Source organism: Dendropsophus ebraccatus, chromosome 1 (assembly GCF_027789765.1).
Source record: "Dendropsophus ebraccatus isolate aDenEbr1 chromosome 1, aDenEbr1.pat, whole genome shotgun sequence".
Lineage (NCBI taxonomy): Eukaryota > Metazoa > Chordata > Amphibia > Anura > Hylidae > Dendropsophus > Dendropsophus ebraccatus.
Window position 1 is genome coordinate 86,875,693 of NC_091454.1, and position 23,250 is coordinate 86,898,942.

Here is a 23,250-nt window from a genome sequence, read left to right on the forward strand (position 1 = left end):
AACCTTTCATCCACTTATTTTTAAAGGGGTTATCCAAGCTCCATTTCTTCCAAAAACAGCACCTTATCTCCAGTTTGGTTGGGGTTTTGTAACTCTGTTCCACTGATGTGAATGAATCTTAAAGGTAACCTGGCCTCCTGAACAGGGCCTTGCATACATACCAGCTCCTGCGTGTCCCGATTCTGGCGCAGCTCATCTGCATGCTCAATATGCAAAATGAGTGGAGATGACTGTGATCGTGGGTTCAGGGGGACTGCCTGGGGTGACTGGTTCCCTTTCCTTGCAAACCACACCTGAACTGGAGGTAAGGGTTGTTTTTTCTTTGTAAGAAAGTGGCCATGTTTTTCTAGTGCTTGATAACTCCTGTAGTAGTATTAACAGCCTTCTGTGAATCTGCCATTTCCTTGCAGGCCTGAAAGTGTGCTGTTTACAGAAATTGCCAGTCATGTAAGTATGTTGATATTGGATAAGGCGTACAGGCCAATATTCTATTACGTTAAACCAAACACTGTACACCTAATAGTTGTGTTTCATAGTGTAATCTTATTTCTGCAGTAGATTTACTTATTTTAGAGTTGATGTATACAGCAGCTGATAAGTACCGGAAAGACTTTTTTAAATAGAAGTAAATTAGAATCTATATAGCTTTTTGAAATCAGTTGGTTCGAAAGAAAAAAAAAAATTGTTGGACAACCCCTTTAAGATATGAAAATGAGCAGTGACTGGTTACTATGGCCAAATTATACCTATTTCAATTACAAACCTGAAACCTGTTTGTAACACTGACCTTTTATACATAATCTTTTCCTACTGTATAACTGAGAAAACACCTATGGCATATACCATAGGCACAGTATGAGCCTGTAGTCTATGGTTGGAACCTGTCAGTGCCTGAGAATTGATGTTATTCTAAGGAACTGATGTTTCTGAAACAGACAAAAACCATGGTTGTAGAAGGGAATAATAGACAGGAGAACAGGAATTGTAAAAATACAATGCATGATGTATTAAAATGAATAGGAGAAATAAAATTTCTAAAACCAAAAAATAACATTCATAAATCACAAAGTGAAAAATGCAGCCTGAGGTATGAACTATAAAATTTACAAGGGCACAGTAAAAATAATCGGCTACAAAGTTATACATTGCCAATATACAAATGTTAAAATCATTTTATTCTATTTTTGAGTGCTTGATACCATATAAAAGTGTATAAACATATTTTACATGAGAAATATCACATTCTTACACTTGTGGTGCTGACACCTTCTGTTGAGGTGGTTTAGACATTTACTATATGCAACCTGCTCAAAAACATTAAAATTCATAGAAAAATTTGTTCAGCCCAGATCATACAGGGCAATGTTATTTATTTGTCCCACCAAGGGACTTGGTACCAAAGTCCATTACACATAGAAAGATAAATACTTGCTCTAACAAGGACTGTAAGCTGCCATTCTGTTTAGTTTCCTGTTGGTTTTCATATTCTCAGCAGGGGGTGGATGGTGGACTGTTTGGAGGGGTACCACAACCCAGAAGTCTGTTTGACAAGTGTCCATTCTCCCGAGTGACACGCTGGGTGTAGAATATAATATAAGCTTGTGCCTTGCAGACCTCTTCAACTGTGCAAGTATGCAACTTGGAGTCATTACAATGTACCCAAAATCCTAATCAGGAAAAAAAGAACATTGGCATTACTAATCACTGTAATAATTACATTTACATGTGTTTGTGTCAGTTTTCTAGCTCATACCGAAAGTGTATGACTATGATGATCTGACATCAAAAAAGACTAGCGTATGGACAATAATCCAATCCAATAAAAAAAACAAAAACACTTTGCCTAACTTCTGTATACCCCAGTAGCAGGTTTGCAGTCCATATCATTTTGACGTGCTCTTCCTGCTTCCCCCTCCCATTATGTTGAGCAACAGAGCAGGAAAGAAAAGTTGTTTGGCAAGTATAAAGCTGCACTCCTTTGACTTGCCTCTTAATTTCTAACACCTCCCATGTATTTCTACAGTTAGCCGAGGTATATATTATGTATGTCATCCCTATCTTGTATGGATGTATTACAGTTTTTCTGATAAGGATTTAACCACACAGCCATCCCTATACCCTACTATGTTACTTAAATATAAACTATGAATAGACAGGCTACGTTCACACACTGCTAAAATGACATCTGTTTTTAGTGGACAGATATCATTTAACTGCAAATAATGTCTGTAATTTTGATGCTGTATGAACCTAGCATGCATATATTATTGTGGAGTGTGGATTGGAGGTGTTAGAAAACATCATTGAATAGTAAGCTTCAGGGAGCTGCTATAATGAGGCAATAAAAGCAGTTTATCCCAGGCCCCCTCCCGTCAGACAGTAGTTATGTGCCCTGTGGTGAACTACAACCGCCAAGTAATATAGTTCAGGAAACTACATACAGATATTTGCACTACCACTATAAAATTTTAGTTAATGTTTTTTTCTTCATTCTGGAGGTGTTCCCAAAGTCCCAGTGCCAGAGAATCAGGAAAGTTGGCAGTGCTCATGTATTTCCAGGGCTTGACTTGGTAAATATTTAGTGATCTAGCCTATCAAAATGTTAGTGTAACTCAATATGCCCACACGATCCATAATAATCTGTAAAACTAACTATAAGTACTACCATAGTGTAATAGACAAGGATACTGAAACCAAAGAGCTTCCATCAATTTACAATACCAGGGAGGGAATACAAAGCATTTATATTCACTTTGTAATTGACATGATTTAGTTAAATGGGACATTGTTACCCTTGATACAAGATGAAATATAGAGCACATACATTACCTCCTTCTGGGTTGTAACAGAAGGCTGTATAATGGCCAGAACCAAATCCCTTCCCATGATGCATCACTACAGCAGACAAATCATAAATAAAGGAGTCTGGCTTTAGGCTTGCAGTAGATTCTCTACAGCAATATGGCTCCATGTTTAGCATCTGATCAAACTGGACATGCACCCCAATTTTCTCACGATGATTGCGACCAGACCACCTGAGGAAGAATGAAAGCTGCAATGTAATTTGCACTGGTCATCATACATAACACTTTCTATCACATGTAAATGTCATTTCCATTGTGATTAGCATGCACCTTGAATACTGAACATGTTATTGAAAATCATCATAAGCATGCACCTTGAATACTAAACATGTTATTGAAGATCATAACATATTTCTTTACCTGAACCTCTTAAGATGTAGTCTCAGAACTTGAGGTAGTCCACATACCATCAGTTGTTTCTGGGCTTCAGTAAGAACAACTGGCTTTGATGAAAATTTCCTGCGTTTTGCTGTGAATTAAATAAAATATGTTCATTTTCTGTAAGGGGATTCTTCTAGACTGCAGCTATATAAAGCACTGATAGCGGGTAAAAGCAGAGTCATGGCATAAAACACATTAATGGTGACCTGCAGTGTAATAAATACCAGTCATCTAGATGCTGAGGTCAGCACAATGAATTAGTCGCAGCTCTTTTGCAAGCTCTGCACCCTCTTGCCGTTTCACTCTATGCTGCCTATTTACTGACAGTACGAACCTATAAATAGTTTGTAGTGTCTCTTATACTCCTTAGATCCTTACTTTAAATGACTGGGTTATGCAACTGAATAGTAGTCACATGTCACCCAGCTGTCCCAGAGTCAGATGTAACTCGCACACAACAGAACAAAGTTTCAACAACTTTACAGATAAGACGGGAAGCTAGTTTTGTTCAGTTCCTATTTTAAGGGCAAATGCTCTTTACTGTTATAAAATTTCCCCCATATCTTAAGTTTAGTTACACCATGTGCAAAGGAACAGCGCAGTAATTGCTAATAGCAACCAATCACATTTCTTTCTTTAAGACCTCTAAAAAGAAATTAAAAGTGGAATTAGATTGATTGGTAAGGTTTGATACATCTCCTCAAGAGATGAGCGAAACTACAGTAAGGGCCCTATTACACGAGACAATTATTGCGGCATAAATCATTGTATCGTTCAAATTTAAATGATAATTGTTTCGTGTGGACTTAAAACTCTTGAGCTGAACCTAAAATCATTGTTAACCGTTTGCTGTAATTCCACATTTGTAACTAACAACTATTCTGTGTAACATGGTGAATGGTTTCAGGTAGCTCTCGTTTACGTTCGTTTATTGTTAAAAATCGCTTCACCTAATAAGTCCCCAAGTTCCATTTCGTGAAATGCGTTACGCACTGTATTGGACTCCCTGGGAGTCAAAAATCAAGCTTTCAGCATTTCGCAAAACGGAACATCCTGTAGTTTAGCTCATCTTTAATTTCTTCCATAGAGAAAACAATCAATACGGCAGAACATCTATAGCATTCCTGGTAAAGCAGCCGTTGTGGAAAGATTAAAACAATATTCTTGTCAATACATACTGCATCTACTCACTGTTGCACTGTTCACAGGCGTAGATCTTTCCCTCTAATGCCTCTGTCTCGGTGAACTTCGCCAGCATCTCAGTCAACAGGCAAGGCCGCTGAGAGGCAGTCTCCTTGCCATTGCAATGATACCGCTCAGGAAACTCTAGTGATAAGTCCCAGAAGGGTTCTATTGTATTAGACTTATTATCACAGGCTAGACAAGTCACCTAAAAAAAAAAAATAATCATTTTATATATGTATTACATACAATATATATATATATATATATATATATATATATATATACACACACACACACACACACACACACACACACACACACACACACACACACACACAGTGGTAACTTGGTTTAAGAGCTCACAGTTTTTTCAAAATTGTGACTTGGTTTAAGAGCATTGCTTTGGTTTAAGAGCTGGGGAAGGGGCATGGTCTGCACAGTGGGGTCTACAGCGCTGTACTCTGACCCAGGAAGTCTCCCTCACCTTCCAAATCATAGCAGATCCACTTTAGGCTGGGGCTTGCATCAGGGGACAGGGACCTCTCTCCCCAGACAGAGAGCGCTGCATGTATGTGCCCACATATGTCCTGCTCATTCCTTCATGCTCCCTGCAGTCTCTGTGTTTTCAATCATCTCCATTACTGTACAGTAACTTATAATATCACATATCCTGTTGTTTCTGAATGTTTGTATCATGTGTCTTACATGTTATTCAGAAAAATAAATCATTATTTTTGGGGTGTGGAACCAATTGTCTGCATATCAGTGAGAAACGAATTATGTTTGTAATAAAAGGCACCACTGTATGTATGTATGTGTGTGTGTGTGTGTGTGTGTGTGTGTGTGTGTATATATATATATATAGTTCAATATAATATTTCAGTGCAAAGACATAGTGGAGCCATTGCCCACAAGAACCAATCAAATTGCATCTTCCATTTTTCAAACAGCTTCTGAAAAATAAAAGCTGGAATCTGGGTGCTATGGGCAACTGCTCCTCTTCCTTTGCACAAGGTTTGATAAATCCCCTCCTGAGTTTGCTGATGTTGCTCAAAACCTATAGGATGTACATGTGTTGGACAAAAAAAGTAAAAGTACTGTAAAGTGGCCAACCCCTTTAAGTGTTTTTTTTTTTCCCCCCAGAATACACAGATCCTCATAATGTACACCATTTTTAACTATTAATTTCTGTATTCACTTATTTTTACTGTCCCGCAAAATTTTGCACAGCTAATTGATAGTTCCTGACCGTTTAAATTTTTGCTCAAGTGAGAAAATATGTACAAAATTTACAAGGTTTTTGCGCACAAATTTCAGGCACAATGGCTGACCCCATAATAATGTACAAAATAAATGACATCAAGGAAAAAAAATGTTTCAGTCAGTGCTGTGGAGTCGGAGCTAGTTTTGGCTGGAGTCGGAAAAAATGTACCGACTCCAGCTTTAAATAAAAATAAATCTTAGAACGATTTAGAATTGAGTTTTGATATGAATTCTATCCTTTTGCTCATCAATATATATTATGAGCAACATTGTAATAGGACACTGGCCCTATTAGATAAGGGTGGTCATGGAAAAGTTGTCCCCTTACTATTTGGCAGTTTGTTTCTGAGCTGGAAGAGTCCATTGTGTGGGGGGAGATCTGTGCGGTTCTCTTCCTGGATGCTGGATGACTGTGTATGAGCAGCAGTGTAATATGAAGATATCCTGTGTAATATAGAGAAGACATAAGTAGTGTAGCTGTAACCTCAGTCCTCAATGTGGTGTTCTATGGCTGCAGCTTCTGTGTTTGTGTGTGTGTATATGCTATGGCTGCAGCAGGCTGTGTGTGCGCTGTGGCTTGCCCCCTCTATATCACTATGACTGACCTCTAGGTATCTGGCATTGTTAGCAGTGTTTCTGTGTGTATGGTGAATATTTAGTTAGAAACATAGAAGACTGTCAGCAGGAAAAGACCACCTGCTCCATCTAGTCTAGTTGTGAGTAGTTCAGGACATGGAGGCTGGAGACTGGCTGCATCCACTGCACACACAGGAGAAGCTGCTTTATATCTTTCCTTATTCCCTCAGAAGTTGCCCCAGGATCATGTAGCACATTAGGGAGAAGCTGCTGAGCGAGTGTGATAAATAACTCCCCTGGTATATGACTGGCCATTTATGAAGGGGCAGGAGTCGGTCCTGATAAAATTCAGGAGTCGGAGCTGCGGCTTACTGACTCCACAGTCCTGGTTTCAGTACCTGTATATAATTAGGTAAAGGACCTAGACTACACATTTCCTTTAATCCTACTGTGCAGCCATTCTCCTAAAATCTTCATTAAGCACTGTGCTCAGTAAAGTAAAAATGCCCTTGGTTTTATTTGGATGTGAAACTTAGTTATGCTACTACAACTGTATGTTCCATTAGGAGATATTCACACATTTACATCCTGAACACCAAAAATAGTTGGAGACCAACACATCTATAAAATGTTGCCCCTGCTGCAACATGAAAATGAAGGTTTCTTTCTGCAAAAACAAAAAACACACAACTCAACTTTAAATGTATTTTTTGTTTTTCCCCACTGAAGTTTTAGAACTGTGCTGTCAGAATAGACCAGTTGATGGAGCACAGGAATGATTACTTTGGGTGCATTCACACGTACAGGTTTCGCAGCAGATTTGATGCTGTGTTCAGTTATTTAGATCAAATCAGCTGCGGAAAATCCGATGCGATACGGTGTGTGTAATGCTACCCTTAGAAAGAGTCCTGAAACACCTTACAGCTCTATTCATCTGTCTACATATCCAGGAGAGAAACTTCTGAATGTCAAGTGTGTTAGAGACAGACAACCTTACAACAGCTGACTTAGAGCACTTTCACACTGAAGCATACTTGCCCAACACCAGCTGCTACTTTCCAAGATTAATGAGAAGAGACTTTAAAGGGAAAAGACACCTCTGATGATTATCAAATGGGTTATCCAGCAAAAATCTTTCTTTCAAATCAACTGGTTTCAAAAAGTTATATAGATTTGTAATTTACTTCTATTTCCCGCTCCCGTCCCGCTGCCTGGTCTGAGCTGAGGCTTGAGTTGTGATGTCTCAAGGCAGCTCAGTCATTTAGCTGTCGTAGCGGAGTCCCCATCCCAGGGTACCTCTTTAAGCCAAAAAAAAAAACAATCATTTTTTCTTCTCATGGACGCAGCATAAACACCCATTGTATACAATTGGATGACCACATCTGATACTATATTCCGTGTACAAGATCACTTAAGTTTGGCCAATTCTGAACAATTGAACACAAGCCACATGAAGGAAGTCTGCTTCTGAAGCATAGCTATCTACCATGGTATTTGTCTGCACTAATTTTATCTCACTTTACTACCCTAACTCACACTATGCAAATGAATATAAATGGGCCAATTAGAAATTCACCAAGATGAATGCATACAGGATTAATTTATATGCAAATAAGCCAATCTCTCATGCCTAGTCTTCTGCAATGAGCAAGATCCCCATAAAAGTGACTTCTCTTCCACATCATATATCATTTTATTTTTTCAGGACTAAAAGGTAGACAGAACAGCCTGACAGTCAAACCTGCCACAGTACCTACTGTAGGTTGTGTTAAAGTGACACGTATCAGGTCTAAATCTAAATTGATATAAAGCAAGTTAGCAATTTACATTCATTCATTACATTTACATTCATTATTTTTAGTTATCATGCTGTAAAACACAGCTATACTTGTATCCTGGTCCAGGCTCCTAAAGGCAACTTTTTAGTCTTGTGCTTAATTTAAAAAAACAAACAAAAAAACAAACAAAACTAAATGCAGCGAGCCCAGGCCATCAGAGCACTCACAGAGAAGGCAGTCATTTGATTGATGGACGCATTGAGCAGTGACTCTGTACTGGCTGGGACCTCTTCTTTTTTTTTTTTTGTTTTAACCAGCACAAAAATAAAAATCTGCCTTAACCCTTTGAGGACCAGGCCCAAAATGACCCAGTGGACCGCGCAAATTTTGATCTTAGTGCTTTCGTTTTTCCCTCCTCCCCTTCTAAGAGCTCCAGCACTCTCAGTTTTCTATCTACAGGCCATGTAAGTGCTTGTTTTTTACAGGAATAGTTGTACTTTGTAATGGCGTCATTCATTTTACCATAACATGTATGATGGAATTCCAAATATATTATTTATGAAGATATAAATTGGTGAAATCGTAAATAAGAATGCAATATGGTAACGTTTGGGGGGTTCCTGTGTCTACGTAATGCACTATATGGTAACAGCGACATGACACTATTATTCTATAGGTCAGTCCGAACACAACCATATGCAGGTTACACAGATTCTCTAATGTTATATATGTATTTTTTTTATTAAATCCTTTTTTTTTGGCAATTAAATATTAATAAAATGGGCCTATTGTGACGCTTATAACGGTTTTATTTTTTCACCTACGGGGCTGTATGGGGTGTCATTTTTTCTGCCATGATCTCTAGTTTTTATTAATACCATATTTGTGAAGATCGGACGTTTTGATCACTTTTTATTGATTTTTTTTAATATATAATGTAACATAAAATCGGTAATCTGCGCACTTTTTCCCCTCTTTTCGTGTACGCCGTTTACCGTTCGCAATAACGCTTATTATATTTTAATAGATCGGACAATTACGCACGCTACGGTATATTATATGTTTATCTATTTATTTATTTTTATATGTTTTATTTATATAATGGGAAAGGGGGGTGATTTAGACTTTTATTGGGGGAGGGGTTTTGGGGTAGTGTGTTGGTGTTTTAAACTTTTTTTTAAAACTTTTGAAGTCCCTTTGGGGGACTTTTACATCCAGTACTTTGATTTCTACACTGATGATTGCTATACCATAGGCCTATGCCTAGCATTGATCAGTGTTATCGGCGATCTGCTCATTGAGCCTGCCTGTGCAGGCTCAGTGTAGCAGATCGCCGATCGGACCGCATGGAGGCAGGTAAGAGACCTCCGGCAGTCCGTTTCAACGATCGGGACCCCCGCAGTCACACTGCGGGGGTCCCGATCGGTAAGTGACAGGGGACTCCCCCGGTCACTTACACTTAAACGCCGCGGTCGCACCGCGATCGCGGCGTTTAAGGGGTTAATGACACGCGGCAGCGCGATCGCTGCAGCGTGTCATTACCGGTGAGGTCCCGGCTGCTGATTGCAGCCGGCCCCCACCTGCTATGAAGCGTGCTCCGCTCCGGAGCGCGCTTCATAGCGGGAAAAACACCCAGGACGTAAGGTTACGTCATGGGTCGTCTGGGGACAGACTTCCATGACGTAACCCTACGTCCAGGGTCGTCTAGGGGTTAAAGGGGTAGTGCGGCGCAAAAAAAATTATTCACAGAATAACACACATTACAAAGTTATACAACTTTGTAATGTATGTTATGTTTGTGAATCGCCCCCTTCCCGTGTCCCACCACCCCCGCCCGTGTACCCGGAAGTGTGTGGTGCATTATACATTACCTAATCCGTGTCGAGGGCGGTCCGCCATTTTGGGCCAAACGTCATCTTCGGACGCACGGCCGAATCCCTGCCGCCGTCCCCCCTCCGCACAGTTATACTCAGCCAATCGCGGCTGATGACGCGGCCGCGTTATCAGCTGCTCAGTCGCGATTGGCTGCGCACAGTTACGCTCAGCCAATCGCGGCTGAGCATCGCATGACGCTGCAGAGGGCGGCCGGCATTCGGAACAGTGTGAGCTGTTCGCCGGCCGGCTGGTCGAAGAAGACGTCACTGACTGAAGATCGGAGACGGGGGTCGGCACGTGACAGGTAATGTATAGCGCACCACACTTCCGGGTACACGGGTGGGACACGGGAAGGGGGCCATTCACAGACATAACATACATTACAAAGTTGTATAACTTTGTAATGTATGTTATTCTGTGAATAATTCTTTACCGCCGCACTACCCCTTTAAGGAGACTGGACCTGGATTAAAGTAAGTATAGATTTGTATTAAAGAAAAACTAAAAAAATGATAAATTAATGAAAATTGAAAATGGCGCAGAATCACATGACATATACTAAAAAAAATTGTAAGGGATAAAATTCCAGAGATAAAAACTCCAATAATTATTTCAGTAATTATACTAAATTGAGAAAATTTGTGTCTAAGGGGAGCCTCAATGTGATTGTAGAAAACCTCAGATTGCTGATAACAAACAGGATATACCCAAACAGGAAGACATCTATGAATCAAAGCCAGCAGGGTGGAGAGAAGTCACTAGGGACTAGCATGCTGATTTAAGGGCTAGCTTTAAACCTAGGGGCTATGTTCACACTAAGTAAAAAAGAAATAGAAAGAAAAGGTGTCCACTTTTTCTTTTTTAAATAGCGTCAATCATTAACACATTTTTATTGATGTCAATGTATTGCATTGAAGTCAATAGAATGACGGATGCCCAATACACACAGTGTATTAAATAACTAACTTTGTTTGCGCGGATATCAAATTAATGTTCAAGCTAATTATTTGTGGATGTTTTTTGCAAACAGATTTTATTATTCATTGTTCACACACATTTTTTTTCACAGTTCTATCCCCATCTTTACTATTTAATTCAAAGGGCCTGAACAAGAATAAACGTACCAAAAGCAGTCATTATAATGCCAGGCGTTTAAAAGGCTAAATGACTAACATTATTTGGAAATAAATAAATATGTATTGTGAACATAGCCATTGTATGTTTCGTTTCAAACCGTATCAGACACCACTGTAATAAGATTGGCTGTCCCTGTTGAAACTAATGACAGGTCATTTTAGTCACAACAAAGATGAGAAAAAAAAAAGATAGCAAAGGAAAATCCCACTTTGGGCTGCAGCAGGCATGCATTATAAATAGAGATGAGCGAACGGGGTTCAGGTTCGAGTCGATCCGAACCTGAACGTTCGGTATTTGATTAGCTGGGGCTGCTGAACTTGGATAAAGCTTTAAGGTTGTCTGGAAAACATGGATACAGCCAATGACTATATCCATGATTTCCACATAGCCTTAGGGCTTTATCCAAGTTCAGCAGCCACCGCTAACCAAATGCCGAAAGTTCGGGCTCGGATCGACTCGAGCATGCTCCAGGTTCGCTCATCTCTAGTCATAAAGCTTAGCGTACACTATAATCAGGCATGAAATGTTACCGAGTGGAGGTTTCTAGCATAGACCCCATACACTGCTGCTGCAGACCGTGTGTTTGTGGTTGGAGAGAACAAAAACATCTGATTTTTTTTCCATTCTTCATAATCATCAGATACACTTTTCTAATTTACTTTTAAAAACTCTGTTCATGTACCTTTCTTATTCCAGTGTAGTATCCCCTTGTCTGTACTGTAGAATGGTATAGCCCACAGATTAATACAGTGATTGCCCCACACACACAAAGTACTCCCAACCTTAATTTATCAACAGGGTAACACAACAGGATCAATAAGGGATATTATGAATACTGCAACTGCCTGGGAGCAAATGGTATGTGTCATTTCAGGTAACTTTTCAGTATAAGCTTTCCCGTGTGTACACCAGGAGCAGCACTCTATCTGGCCATTATATGACTAGTATATGGTTACCCCCTGCAGGCTCCATCTGTTTGTGTGTTTTCTCCTTGAGCTCAGCAGCACAGTGGATGCAGACAAGCCTGCAGGAGGACTCCTCCCATACACATCATACACCCATAAAACTTGGGTTCCCACTTTCCTACGTCTCTGTAACAAACCCTCAGATGTTGTAGCATCATACAGAGCAGTACTGACCACACCCGTGTGAATTTCCTGCATTTCCTTTCCTCCTCACTCACCCCTCGGGCCCCTCCCCTCTCAATAGACTTGTATAGGCAGTGTAACCTGATCTCAAAAGTACATGACTATTTGTTGGCTGATCGGGTCATTCTGACCTGCTAAAAAATGATCAGCTGTTGGCCACACATCTGTATAATAGGGGATATGTGGCCAATGGCGGGTTGCAGAAAAGGGCGCTGTGACTGATCAGTAACCACCAAGATCAGCCCTCATTTACAGCCCTAAGTGAAGGATAGATAAGTAGTGGTGGGGGCTTGTTAGTGCAAAAGAATGCATATTTCTCTCATCAATTGCAATTTCTTATATTTTCTAATACTATTGATTTATAAAAAACCTGTTTGAAATGTCAGTAAGGCCTCATCCGCACATCAGTAATTCTTTTCAGACATCAGAAGCCAGGATCAGTAATGTCCTGGAGAAATCATCAGTGTTTGTGATTAGAGATGAGTGAACCTGGAGCATGCTCGAGTCCATCCGAACCCGACCGTTCAGCATTTGATTAGCGGTGGCTGCTGAAGTTGGGTAAAGCCCTAAGGCTATGTGGAAAACATGGATATAGTCATTGGCTGTATCCATGTTTTCCAGACAACCTTACAGCTTTATCCATCTTCAGCAGCCACCGCTAATCAAAAGCCGAACAATCGGGTTCGGATGGACTCGAGCATGCTCCAGGTTCACTCATCTCTATTTGTTATGTATCTGTTTTGCATCCATTTTCTCAAAAACAGATAGGAAGGTAATTAATGGCCCCTAGGACTAGTGCTAGGCATGTCTAAGGGCCCTATTCCACCGGACGATTATCGTTTGCATAATCGTTAACGATTAACGACCGCTATTGCGAAAGACCTGAAAACGTTAGGTCATTTCCATGGAACGATAATCGTTACTTATGATCGTAATTGCAATCGTTTCTCTTCGCTATTTATTCGCTATTGCGTTCGTATCTATTGTGAACGACCGAACAATGTCTTATTCAATGCGAACGATTTGCAAACAAGCAAACATAAAAATAGGTCCAGGTCTTATAAAGCGATCAACGATTTCTCGTTCGGTCGTTAATCGTTAACTGCATTTCAACCGAACGATTTAACGATAATCTGAACGATAATCGTCCGGTGGAATAGGGCCCTAAGGGTTACCATTCAATGCTTCAGTAAATACAGACAACACATCTATATGCTATCCATTTTAAAACTGACCCACTGACTTCTACAGAAGCCTCCGTGAAGGAAAAGAGAACCATATGGTGCAGGTCTCATTTTTTGCATCATGAAACAGCAGCCATACACAAATCCATTTTACAAACTGTTGTGTGGACAACTCCATACAATTCCATTAACCCCTTTAGGGGCATTCACACGTCCGAAGAATTCTGTCCGTGCATGGTTTGTGTTCTGCAGACTGGACCTTGGAGCTCCCAGCATCATGATAAAACTGCTAAAAGTTTGCGCTAGTTTTTGGGCAGACTATTATGTCCTTATAAAGGCATAGTTCAAAACACTGGCCAGAAAAGCATCATGTGAACTGGATTTTATGTGTAGTCTATGCTTAGAAGAGAAAAATATAAAGAATAAATCCAACAATTTTATGGAGTGATGGATCCTACAGAAGGAGAGCTTTTTTTCCCCCCCCACATACTTATAACTGTGTCCTGGTCACATGTGTACTTGGAACCTAAATTACTGAACCAAAGGACAGAGGTACTAGAAGGGTATTTGCTTACAACAGCGCAGACACATTACAGTCAATACAAAACAGTGGCAATTACATGCCTATGCACCGTATGTACTACTACCAACAATACTGTGATGGGAGCCTCAATGGCCACTGATCTACTGCAGCTGTCACTTGCTCCATCAATCTCTTTTAGGAACTGGATAACCCAACACACAATGATGTTACCTTTAGCCCATTTGGTCCTGTATTATTTGCTTATCTAATAAATACTAGACAACCCCTTCAAATAGCTACAGTCTATAATGTGATATATGCAGGACATATCAGCGTGCAACAATTTATATGGATTAAAAATCAAAGTGGCCCTCACACATCTCTCCAGCAGGATTTCAATAACAAGACACAAAGTAGAGGGGGGAGTCCAGAGATCACTGGTACACTGTTCAAAAAAATCGCAATCGGTTCCGCCTGCCTTTGGTGGGCTTTGATTGTTATGCTTCAATGCATGTGAAAAGGTTTCTTCCCAATGACCATTCCGACACAAAAGAAAATGCTCCACTGAGCCTTTTCTCAAAGAAAAGGTTATACAATTAAAATCCATTGGTGCTGGGAGAGAATGGGCAGAGCTGTTCTTATCCAGGAACAGTAACAGTATCTTAAACATGATCAACACCTAGGACGAAATGTACTATCTGCAAATACTGCACCCTGAGGTGCCCAACATAACAAACACTTTAATGATGGCACTATACTAGTGGAAACATGTCAATTACACTGTAATATGGATATCCTCCAAAGACTAGACATCCATGAGCCAAACATTACAATGTGCCCAAACCAGAGAGCAATATTATACAAGAAGCCAGCCACTGTTACTTGCCCTAGATGTCTTACTGCATGACAGAAAAGGAAAAGCGACACTGACCTGGCACAACAGGCACTGAGCAGAGAAAAGGATCTGTTGAACAGAGACAAAAGATAACCTGTCCACAAAGGAGGCCATGCATTCTAATTTGTCAGCGTCATGATAAATACAAATCAAGGCATCTTTGATGTGTGAGTCACAAGTGTACAGAAACTTACACCATGGAAGTCTTCTGTATGCCAACTTTATACATAGGAGTTTTCATAGCCTGTGTACCAGAACGCTACTGTGCAAGTGTGATATAGTCTGTGATATATTTAGCACATATTTAGCCGGATCTCTTTAGTTCTGAGTTATCTTTATTTCAGCCAAGATTATTATTTTTGCTCCACTGTGCTTAAAAAGGATTTTAAGAGAGAAATAAAAAAATAAAAAATGGTAGCCTTCTGCCTCTGATCACTTCTCCAGATGACTCGCTATTCCTGTTCTTCTGTTACGGTGCATTTACACAGAGAAAGTTATCTGACAGATTTTGGAAGCTAAAGCCAGGAATGGATTTGAAAATAGGAGAAATCTCAGTCTTTCCTTTATGACCTGTTCTCTGTTAATAGTCTGTTCCTGGCTTTGGCTTCAAAGATCTGTCAGATAAATCTCTGTCAAAACACACCATAACCTCATAAGGAGAGCAGGGACAGCTTTTCATCTGAAGTGATCAAAGGCAACAGGGAAGACTGTTGCGGGACTCAGCATGGAGAGTATAGTATATATGAGATCTCTGGCATGCTGCCGTTTATTTTTTTCTCTCTTAAAACCCCTTTAAACATTAGCAAGATTCACATTGCCATAATAGTATTACACTTTAATGGTAGCTTATATGTTTATGTATATCTTTTACATTAGTTCATATTTGTTAGAAATATCCTTTTAAATTTATTTCTGTATTTAAAGGGTTACTGACAATTCTGTGTGCAGAACGCCACTTTATGTCGGTGGATTGAGTTGCTAAGCCAAGCGCCTCACAACCATTATGTCTCTTCAGGCCGAACTGTGGAAAGCACATGGCAGCGACCCTTTATGGGGGGTCAACAAGCCGGTACAGATTTTCTCCCTTTGTACTAAATAACAGCAAGCAGAGATCTTGAGTACAATGAAGACTGATAACACTTCATTACACAATAAATAAGCTTTAGGTGCTGATCACTGACGTCTCTTTAAGATCTTAAAAATTGCAGGCTACGTCTTTGATATTGCAAGTAATACCATCATAGCTCCTGTCCACAGCAAGTGACATGTTAAGCTGCGTTCACCTCCCACCACTTATTATATTACCATGAATTAACATACCTGACTGAGAAGCTGTCCATGAAAAATGTTGTTGACCACATTCAGGACTTGTTTAATGAGTTTCTTCTGAGAGCTGGGAATCAGGGTTGGGTACCTGGTCCCAGTTGTCTCCAGTTCTTGTTGTACTTTATCCAAAAGTTCACAAAGGAATTCCTGAGCATCTTGCTGTGCGTATCCACGAAAAGCTGGTATCAGCCTCCAGACTGAATGAAGCATGGCAAAGGGGGAGACCAGTGCCCACTTACCAGACCACATGACTTGGAAGAGAGTATGCAACTCATGACAAAGAGAAATGTGCGTTGAGCTAGGTTTAGGCTGAATGAGTTCCATATTTCGACTCTTTGATGCTCCGCCACTAAGGCCAGATGAAGAGCTTTGGCGCCTTACCAAAGATCTCTCCACTTTTGTGTGCTTTTTTGCTATTCTAGCTAGGTCTGCAGCAGGAGGGATTTGGCTAGAGGATCGTGTTTTTCCATTGGCTGCAGCTGCCAATAACTCCTGAGTTTGATTGAGATCAAGCTGTAAGAAACACTCCCTGAACACGTGCAAGTGACTCAAGATCTGAAGAATAGAGTTCATATAGCAAGTGTTCCCCAAGTTTCTCAGTCCTGTCACCCCAGGGGTCACAGTGGGTTTTCGTTTTATTGGAGAATCACCCAGTTTTTTTTTTCGTACAGCATTAGAGGTAGGTTGTGGTGGTTTTTGTTTTGTGGTAGGTACAGTTTTTTGGTAGGTTTTCTGCATTGTTGGCAGCAAAATCTTAGGAGGTGTTTGCATTTGCTGTTGCAAGCGGGAACTCTTTCTTGGGGGGGTACTTTCCATCTCTTCTTTCAATTTGTGCTTTTGCAGCTGGCGCTTTTTCCTGGCCTCCTCTCTTTTTCTTTCCGTCTTCTCCCTAAGGCATTCTTCCTCTAACCTTTGTTTACCATGTGGAGTCAAAGCCAACCATGATCTAAACACTTTCCCCAAGAGAGCATGTCTTCGATGCCAAAGAGCAGTAAAAGTGAGGTCTTCAGTTTGAAGAAGTGCTTTAGCACCTTGATGAGAACTATAAGAGTCTTCAACAGCTACCATAGACCGCAAAGTCCGACCACTACGTGTAGTGCAGTCATAGTTCTGACTTTTTATGGCACTCAATGTGCTCCGTAAAAGTTTAAGGTCACCAGTGGCATTGTCATTAAGAACATAATCATCACATAGGTAACAGAATACATATAGTTCATTCACCTCCAGTGCCATAGCATGCTTGCTTTCCTGAAAGTGTCGCAGTGCATGTTCTTCAATGTATCGACCACATGCCACGTGTGCACAGCTCAGGCAGGCCCACACAGATTCTGTAGTGTTACAATCCACACAGTGCCATTTTTGAGGGTTTAATATTGAATGGTCTGGAGCGAGCCGTAACCGACCCACATGTCTACATTTATCCATCCTGAACTTTCAGATTCACGGGTCAGCTGTGCTGCAACTGGTCTGTGGCTCTTTCCATGGACATTCTGGCCTATAAGTCAACAATGAGAAGATATAATGATGGAATACACCGCTGTACACTATAATATTACAATAGCAGCCACAATGAAGCCTTTATATTAAGGGTTTGTAACCTATAAACAAGCAGTGCCACTGACAGGTGCCTGTCCATATGTCCTATGCCTTATCTGATCAGCACATGACTATTTTATGATGATGATCCCTGAAGGAATGTACAGCTGTTACTGTAGGATAATCCCTTCATGTAAACAGGTTCATCTGGCTATTTTTATATAAGATCTAATTTTCTTGTGTTCAGTCTCAGTCTATGTTGAAGTTCTTGAGTACATCAAATACAGCTTGCACTTGCCAAAAAAGAACCTGACAGCGACTTTATGCTGTAAACTCTAATAGCAACATGCAGTAGGGATAGGAACACAGAGTTACGGTAGCTTCACATGTACCATATTGCAGCGGATTTGATGGTGTGGATCTGCAGCAGATTTGATCTAAATAACCGAACACAGCTCCAAATCTGCTGCAGATCCTGTACGTGTGAATGCACCCTTAAAGGAGAAGTCCGGCGAAAAGTATTGTATTGCCTCCCTAAAAATTATACATATCACCAATATACACTTATTACGGGAAATGCTTATAAAATGCTTTTTTCCCTGTACTTACTACCGCATCAAGGCTTCACTTCCTGGATAACATGGTGATGTCACGACCCGACTCCCAGAGCTGTGCGGGCTGTGGCTGCTGGAGAGGATGATGGCAGAGGTATGCTTAGTGTCCCGCCAGTGCCCTTAGTGTCCCCCTGCCATCATCCTCTCCAGCAGCCACAGCCCGAACAGCTCTGGGAGTCGGGTCGTGACATTACCATCTTATCCAGGAAGTGAAGCCTTGATGCAGTAGTAAGTGCAGGGGAAAAGCACTTTATAAGCATTTCCTGTAATAAGTGTATATTGATGATTTGTATATCTTTTGGGGGGCAATACAATACTTTAAAGGAGAAATCCTGCGAAAATTATTAATAAAGGGAATCTGTCAGCTATAGTTCAGGTTCCAAACTGCTGACACAGACAGCTGTTAGATCCAGGAGACACAAGGTACCTTTTATATATCCACCTGCCCATCCAGAAAATAGAAAATGCTTTTTTTCTTTTGTGCAATGAGTCAAAGAGGTTTTCCCTGTTCCTGCTGAGCTAACAGTCATGCCTTCAAATCTCATTCCTTGGCTGAGCATCTGAACTGTGCACAGGAGCGAGGTGTGGAGGAAGGTCCCCACTCCCAGCTGACTGTCAATCAAGCAGGGATAGGGATGGGAGAGAGGATGCATTCCAGGTTGCAGCACTTAAGCAAACCCTTTTGACTATTTGCACAAGAGAATAAAATAATTGTTCTATGTTATGGAAGTGTAGACAGAAATTTGAAAGGTAGGGTGTGTCTCTAGGACCTAACAGCCACTGTGTCAGCAGTTTGGTTCATGAATGGCTGTGGCTGTCTCGGCCAGGGATTGGCTGAACAACCTGCCACTTCTGAGACAGGCTCTAAAATTTCACGGCTGCAAACAGTGGGCAGAAACAGGAAGATACCGGGGAACGGGCAGCAGCACAAGGGAGCGTGGACAGGTATGTATATATTTTACGTCATCAGCCATGCATTGCTGTTACACGTACCGATGTGCAGTCGGCGGCTGAGAATTGTAGGTCAGGACCAAAAGGGCCCTATTACACCAACAGATTATCTGACAGATTTTTTGAGCCAAAGCCAGGAACGGACTATAAACAGGAAACAGGTAATAAAGGAAAGACTGAGATTTCTCCTCTTTTAAAATCCATTTCTGGCTTTGGCTTAAAAAAAGTCAGATAATCTGTTGGTGTAATAGGGCCCAAAGACATGATCAGCCAATAATTATTGTCATCATAACGGTCCATTTACACAGAAAGATAACCTGAAAAGAGGAAAAATCTCAGTCTTTCCTTTATGACCTGATCTCTGTTTATAGTCTGTTCCTGGCTTTGGATTCAAATCTTTGGCAGATAATCTGTCAGATAATCTTTCTGTGTAAATGGACCCTTAGGTTGGGTTCACACTACCTATATTTCAGTCAGTATTGTGGTCCTCATATTGCAACCAAAACCAGGAGTGGATTAAAAACACAGAAAGGCTCTGTTCACACAATGGTGAAATTGAGTGAATGGCTGCCTTATAACAGTAAATAACGGCCATTATTTCAATATAACAGCCGTTGTTTTAAAATAACAGCAAATATTTGCCATTAAATGGCGGCCATCCATGCAATTTCAACATTGTGTGAACAGATCCTTTCTGTGTTTTCAATCCACTCCTGGTTTTGGTTGCAATATGAGGACCACAATACTGACTGAAATTTACGTAGTGTGAACCCAGCCTTATGGTGCGTTTACACAGACAGATTTATCTGACAGATCTTGGAGGCCAAAGCTAGGAACAGACTATAAACAGGGATCAGATCATAAAGGAAAGACTGGGATCTATCCTCTTTTCAAATCCATTCCTGGGTTTGGCTTCCAAAATCTGTCAGATAAATCTCTCTGTGTAAACACACCCTCACACAGAGCGATAATCTGCCAAACCACCCTGATTCGGCAGAATATTATGTGTAATAGGGCCCATAGTGGTGCAATATGCTGTAAAATGATTTATACAATCCTATAGCATCCAACACACTCTTATTAAAGGCAATAGGGTATATTGGCACAGTCCAATGTTCAGCATTTAATGGATCTGCCATCACAATAATTTTTTGTTGTTCTGCTTCACTGACAAGCCATAGCAATGGAAAATACAGTGCAGGTGTGAACCACGCTAAGCAGCTTAACAACGCAGGAGAATTAGGATGAGTCTGTGTTCACACTGTGTTTTCGGTGCATGTGTAACAAGCATTTTCTGATCTGATTGGTGAACTGCCAAGTCCATCAATAAGTTATCCAATCGAAACAAAGGTGCAACAAAAATGCTGTGTGTAGACAGGCAGAGTACAAGCAAGTATTGTGACGTTTCTATGTGCATTCAAACAAGAAACCGAGGCATGAAGATAAGTGGCCCTAGTGTAAATCCTAAGATCCTTCCTCCTACGTGCAGAGACATTGCTGCCATATTGCCAGGGCTCCATGCTGCTTGACCTGCAGTAATAGGGTGGGTTTAGACTACGGAATTCGCACTGATAAATTTCGCTGAATTCCGTCGCCTGTACGCGTCTTTCCGCCGGCTCCATAGACACCATTCTATGGGCCGGCTGATTCCGCATTCAGCCAAAAGAATTGTCGCATCAATTCTTTCGGTGGAATGCGGAATCAGCCGGCCCATAGAATGGTGTCTATGAAGCCGGCGGAAAGGCGCGCGGCCGTGAGCGCGTTCTAGCAACGGAATTCGGCGTAATGAATTTCGTAGTCTGAACCCACTCTCAGCCTGCATTTTCCTATTCAGTCCAGTAATACAGAAGTGATACTCTGAGTTAGCTACAGTGGCTGAGGTGACTGGTCGGGACTGTACTGGAGATCTGGAGCTGTACTTTTATTCCTTAAAATATCTTCAGATATTTTTCTGCCTTGACTAAATTAAAACATGAGCAAAACTAACAGTCCCTAAAGCTTAGGCTTTGCTAGAACGCTTCCGATGGAAATATAAATTTTTCCATTCACTGGCAGTAAACAAAGGGTTAAGTATGACGGTGTGTTTACACAGAGAGATTTATCTGACAGATTATTGAAGCCAAAGCCAAGAGCAGACTATAAACAGAGAACAGGTCATAAAGGAAAGACTGAGATTTCTCCTTGTTTCAAATCCATTTAACACAACGCCCATTCCTAGCTTTGGCTTCAAAAATCTGTCAGATAAATCTCTCTGTGTAAAGGCAGCCTAACCTTATGCTATAAAGCAGTGTTCTCCATCCTGTGGCTCTCAGGCTGTTACAAAACTACAATTCCCATCATGCCCAGACAACTACAGGCATGCTGAGAATTGTGGTTCTACAACAGCTGGGGGGTCACTATAGAGCCATAACCCTCCCCCCTATAATGGGCCGCTTCCATCCACTGGCAGGTTTGGCCTCTACCTCCCCATAGACATGACAGTCACTGATAGCACTATGTATATAGAAGGGTGCCTATATAACCACCTAGGTAAACTTTAGATGGGCACTGGGAGTACTGTCCCTATAGACTGGGACCAGTCTGTAACCATGCTGGACCATATGTTAGGAAGGACAATGTGACCCCAGTGGCATCAGCATGTGTGTGACATCAGCACCACCACTGTGTGACGTCAGGGAAGTCCCTGAGTGACAATGACTGCCCACCTCTACTATATACCCAGCAACTTTATTCTCCAGATGCTATATACACAGACGTATGCAGTGCCCGGGCTCCCCCCTCTCCCCTGCCTGTGTGTGTGAGGAGACCCCGCACATGTGCCCTGTGAGGGGCTTTGTCCGGCCCCAGTGCCCCCAGCACACACACACATAAGCCCGGAGCGGCGGCGGCCGGGAGCCGGGTGACATGTGCCCGCCGCACTCCGTCCCCATTGTCCGGTGGAGCCGCTGCCTCCCAGCTCTGAACACACTCACCGCGCAGACGTGTTGCTGCTCCCCGGGGAGGGAGAAGCGGAGCGGGGACAACAATAACAACAAAGTGGGCTTTTCACTCAGCCCGCCGCTCGGCTCTCTCTTTCTCGACGGTGACGAAGAGGATGACGTCTGGGGACGGGGGGAGGAGGGGGAATCCGGGCACACAGCTGCGCTGCCGCCGGGGGTGGGCGGGGCTAAGGACGAGCAACAACACTCGAGCTTCCTGGTTGGCTAAGCTGAGAGAAAGGGGCGTGTCATAGTATACGACTCAGCGCCATGTTTTTTGAGGGCATGGGATCGCATGCGGTGCGGAAGAGGCAGTGGGAAGCCGTGTCCTTGTGTAACGTGTATTGTCCTTATGGCAGCAGGAGTGAGAGCAGGGCAAGCTCTGTGCTTACAGCTACTAACCACATGGGCTTGGGATGTATAAGGCAGATGCCGGGCTCTGATCTCTGACCATCACTAGCAGAGACTGATGTTTCCCGCTCCGTTGTGGTCGGTACGCATTTGTATGGCCCTATAGTGACATCAACCGGGTGACGGTTTCCTGCAGTTGTTGCTATGGCCGATGTAATCCTATCAGTGCTCGCACGGGGATCCCGGGGAGGGGGCGAGCCAGCAGGGGTCTCCTCAGAGTGCTGAAGCTCAGACGTGACGAGGATTTAAAGGGATTGTCTCGTTGAGGAAACAAATCAAAGCTGTCTAGAAGAAAAACTGCCTTTGTGTCCCCTAGCAACCAATCAGAGCTCGGCTTTGTTTTTTTCAAGCTGTGCAGTTAAAATGAAAGCGGGTGTGTGATTGGTTGCTATGGGAAACAGACAGGGTTTTTCATTTGACATTTTTAATTGTCTCTACCAACATTCATATATACTAGTGTCTCCCGATGTTGTAGAACTACAACTCCCATCAGGCCCTGACAGCCTTCAGCTCTCCACAGCCATTCTTAGAATTCAAGGTCTCTGTTGTTACTTAAATCTACATCATTATTCATTTGTGTTTAAGTAATAATGCCCCCCCCCCCTACTCTTTCTTCACGGGTGCA

At 41.8% G+C, this 23,250-nt stretch overlaps 1 protein-coding gene across 2 annotated transcripts; it reads right to left on the minus strand.

Moving 5' to 3' along the window:
* Positions 1–1,154: 1,154 nt before the first annotated feature.
* USP44 (ubiquitin specific peptidase 44) lies at positions 1,155–22,851 on the minus strand. 2 transcript variants are annotated; one of them, XM_069974339.1, is made up of 6 exons: positions 22,617–22,851; positions 16,130–17,630; positions 4,437–4,635; positions 3,225–3,333; positions 2,830–3,035; positions 1,155–1,667 (listed from the first exon to the last, which is right to left on the minus strand). In XM_069974339.1, the coding sequence occupies exons 2-6, from the start codon at positions 17,558–17,560 to the stop codon at positions 1,489–1,491; spliced, it is 2,124 nt and encodes a 707-aa protein (XP_069830440.1). In that variant the 5' UTR covers positions 17,561–17,630; positions 22,617–22,851; the 3' UTR covers positions 1,155–1,488. The 2 variants fall into 2 exon arrangements, with proteins under 2 accessions (XP_069830440.1, XP_069830432.1); XM_069974331.1 differs by lacking the exon at positions 22,617–22,851 and adding an exon at positions 22,209–22,592.
* Between the last annotated feature and the right edge of the window lie 399 nt (positions 22,852–23,250).

Coding starts and splice junctions, on each gene's coding strand:
- USP44 (XM_069974339.1), bottom strand. CDS start 17,560: ATGGATAAATGTAGACATGTGGGTCGGTTACGGCTCGCTCCAGACCAT. Junction 4,636..16,129: donor ATGGACAGCTTCTCAGTCAG/GTATGTTAATTC, acceptor TTTTTTTTTTAG/GTGACTTGTCTAGCCTGTGA. Junction 1,668..2,829: donor CTGTTACAACCCAGAAGGAG/GTAATGTATGTG, acceptor TTTCCTGATTAG/GATTTTGGGTACATTGTAAT.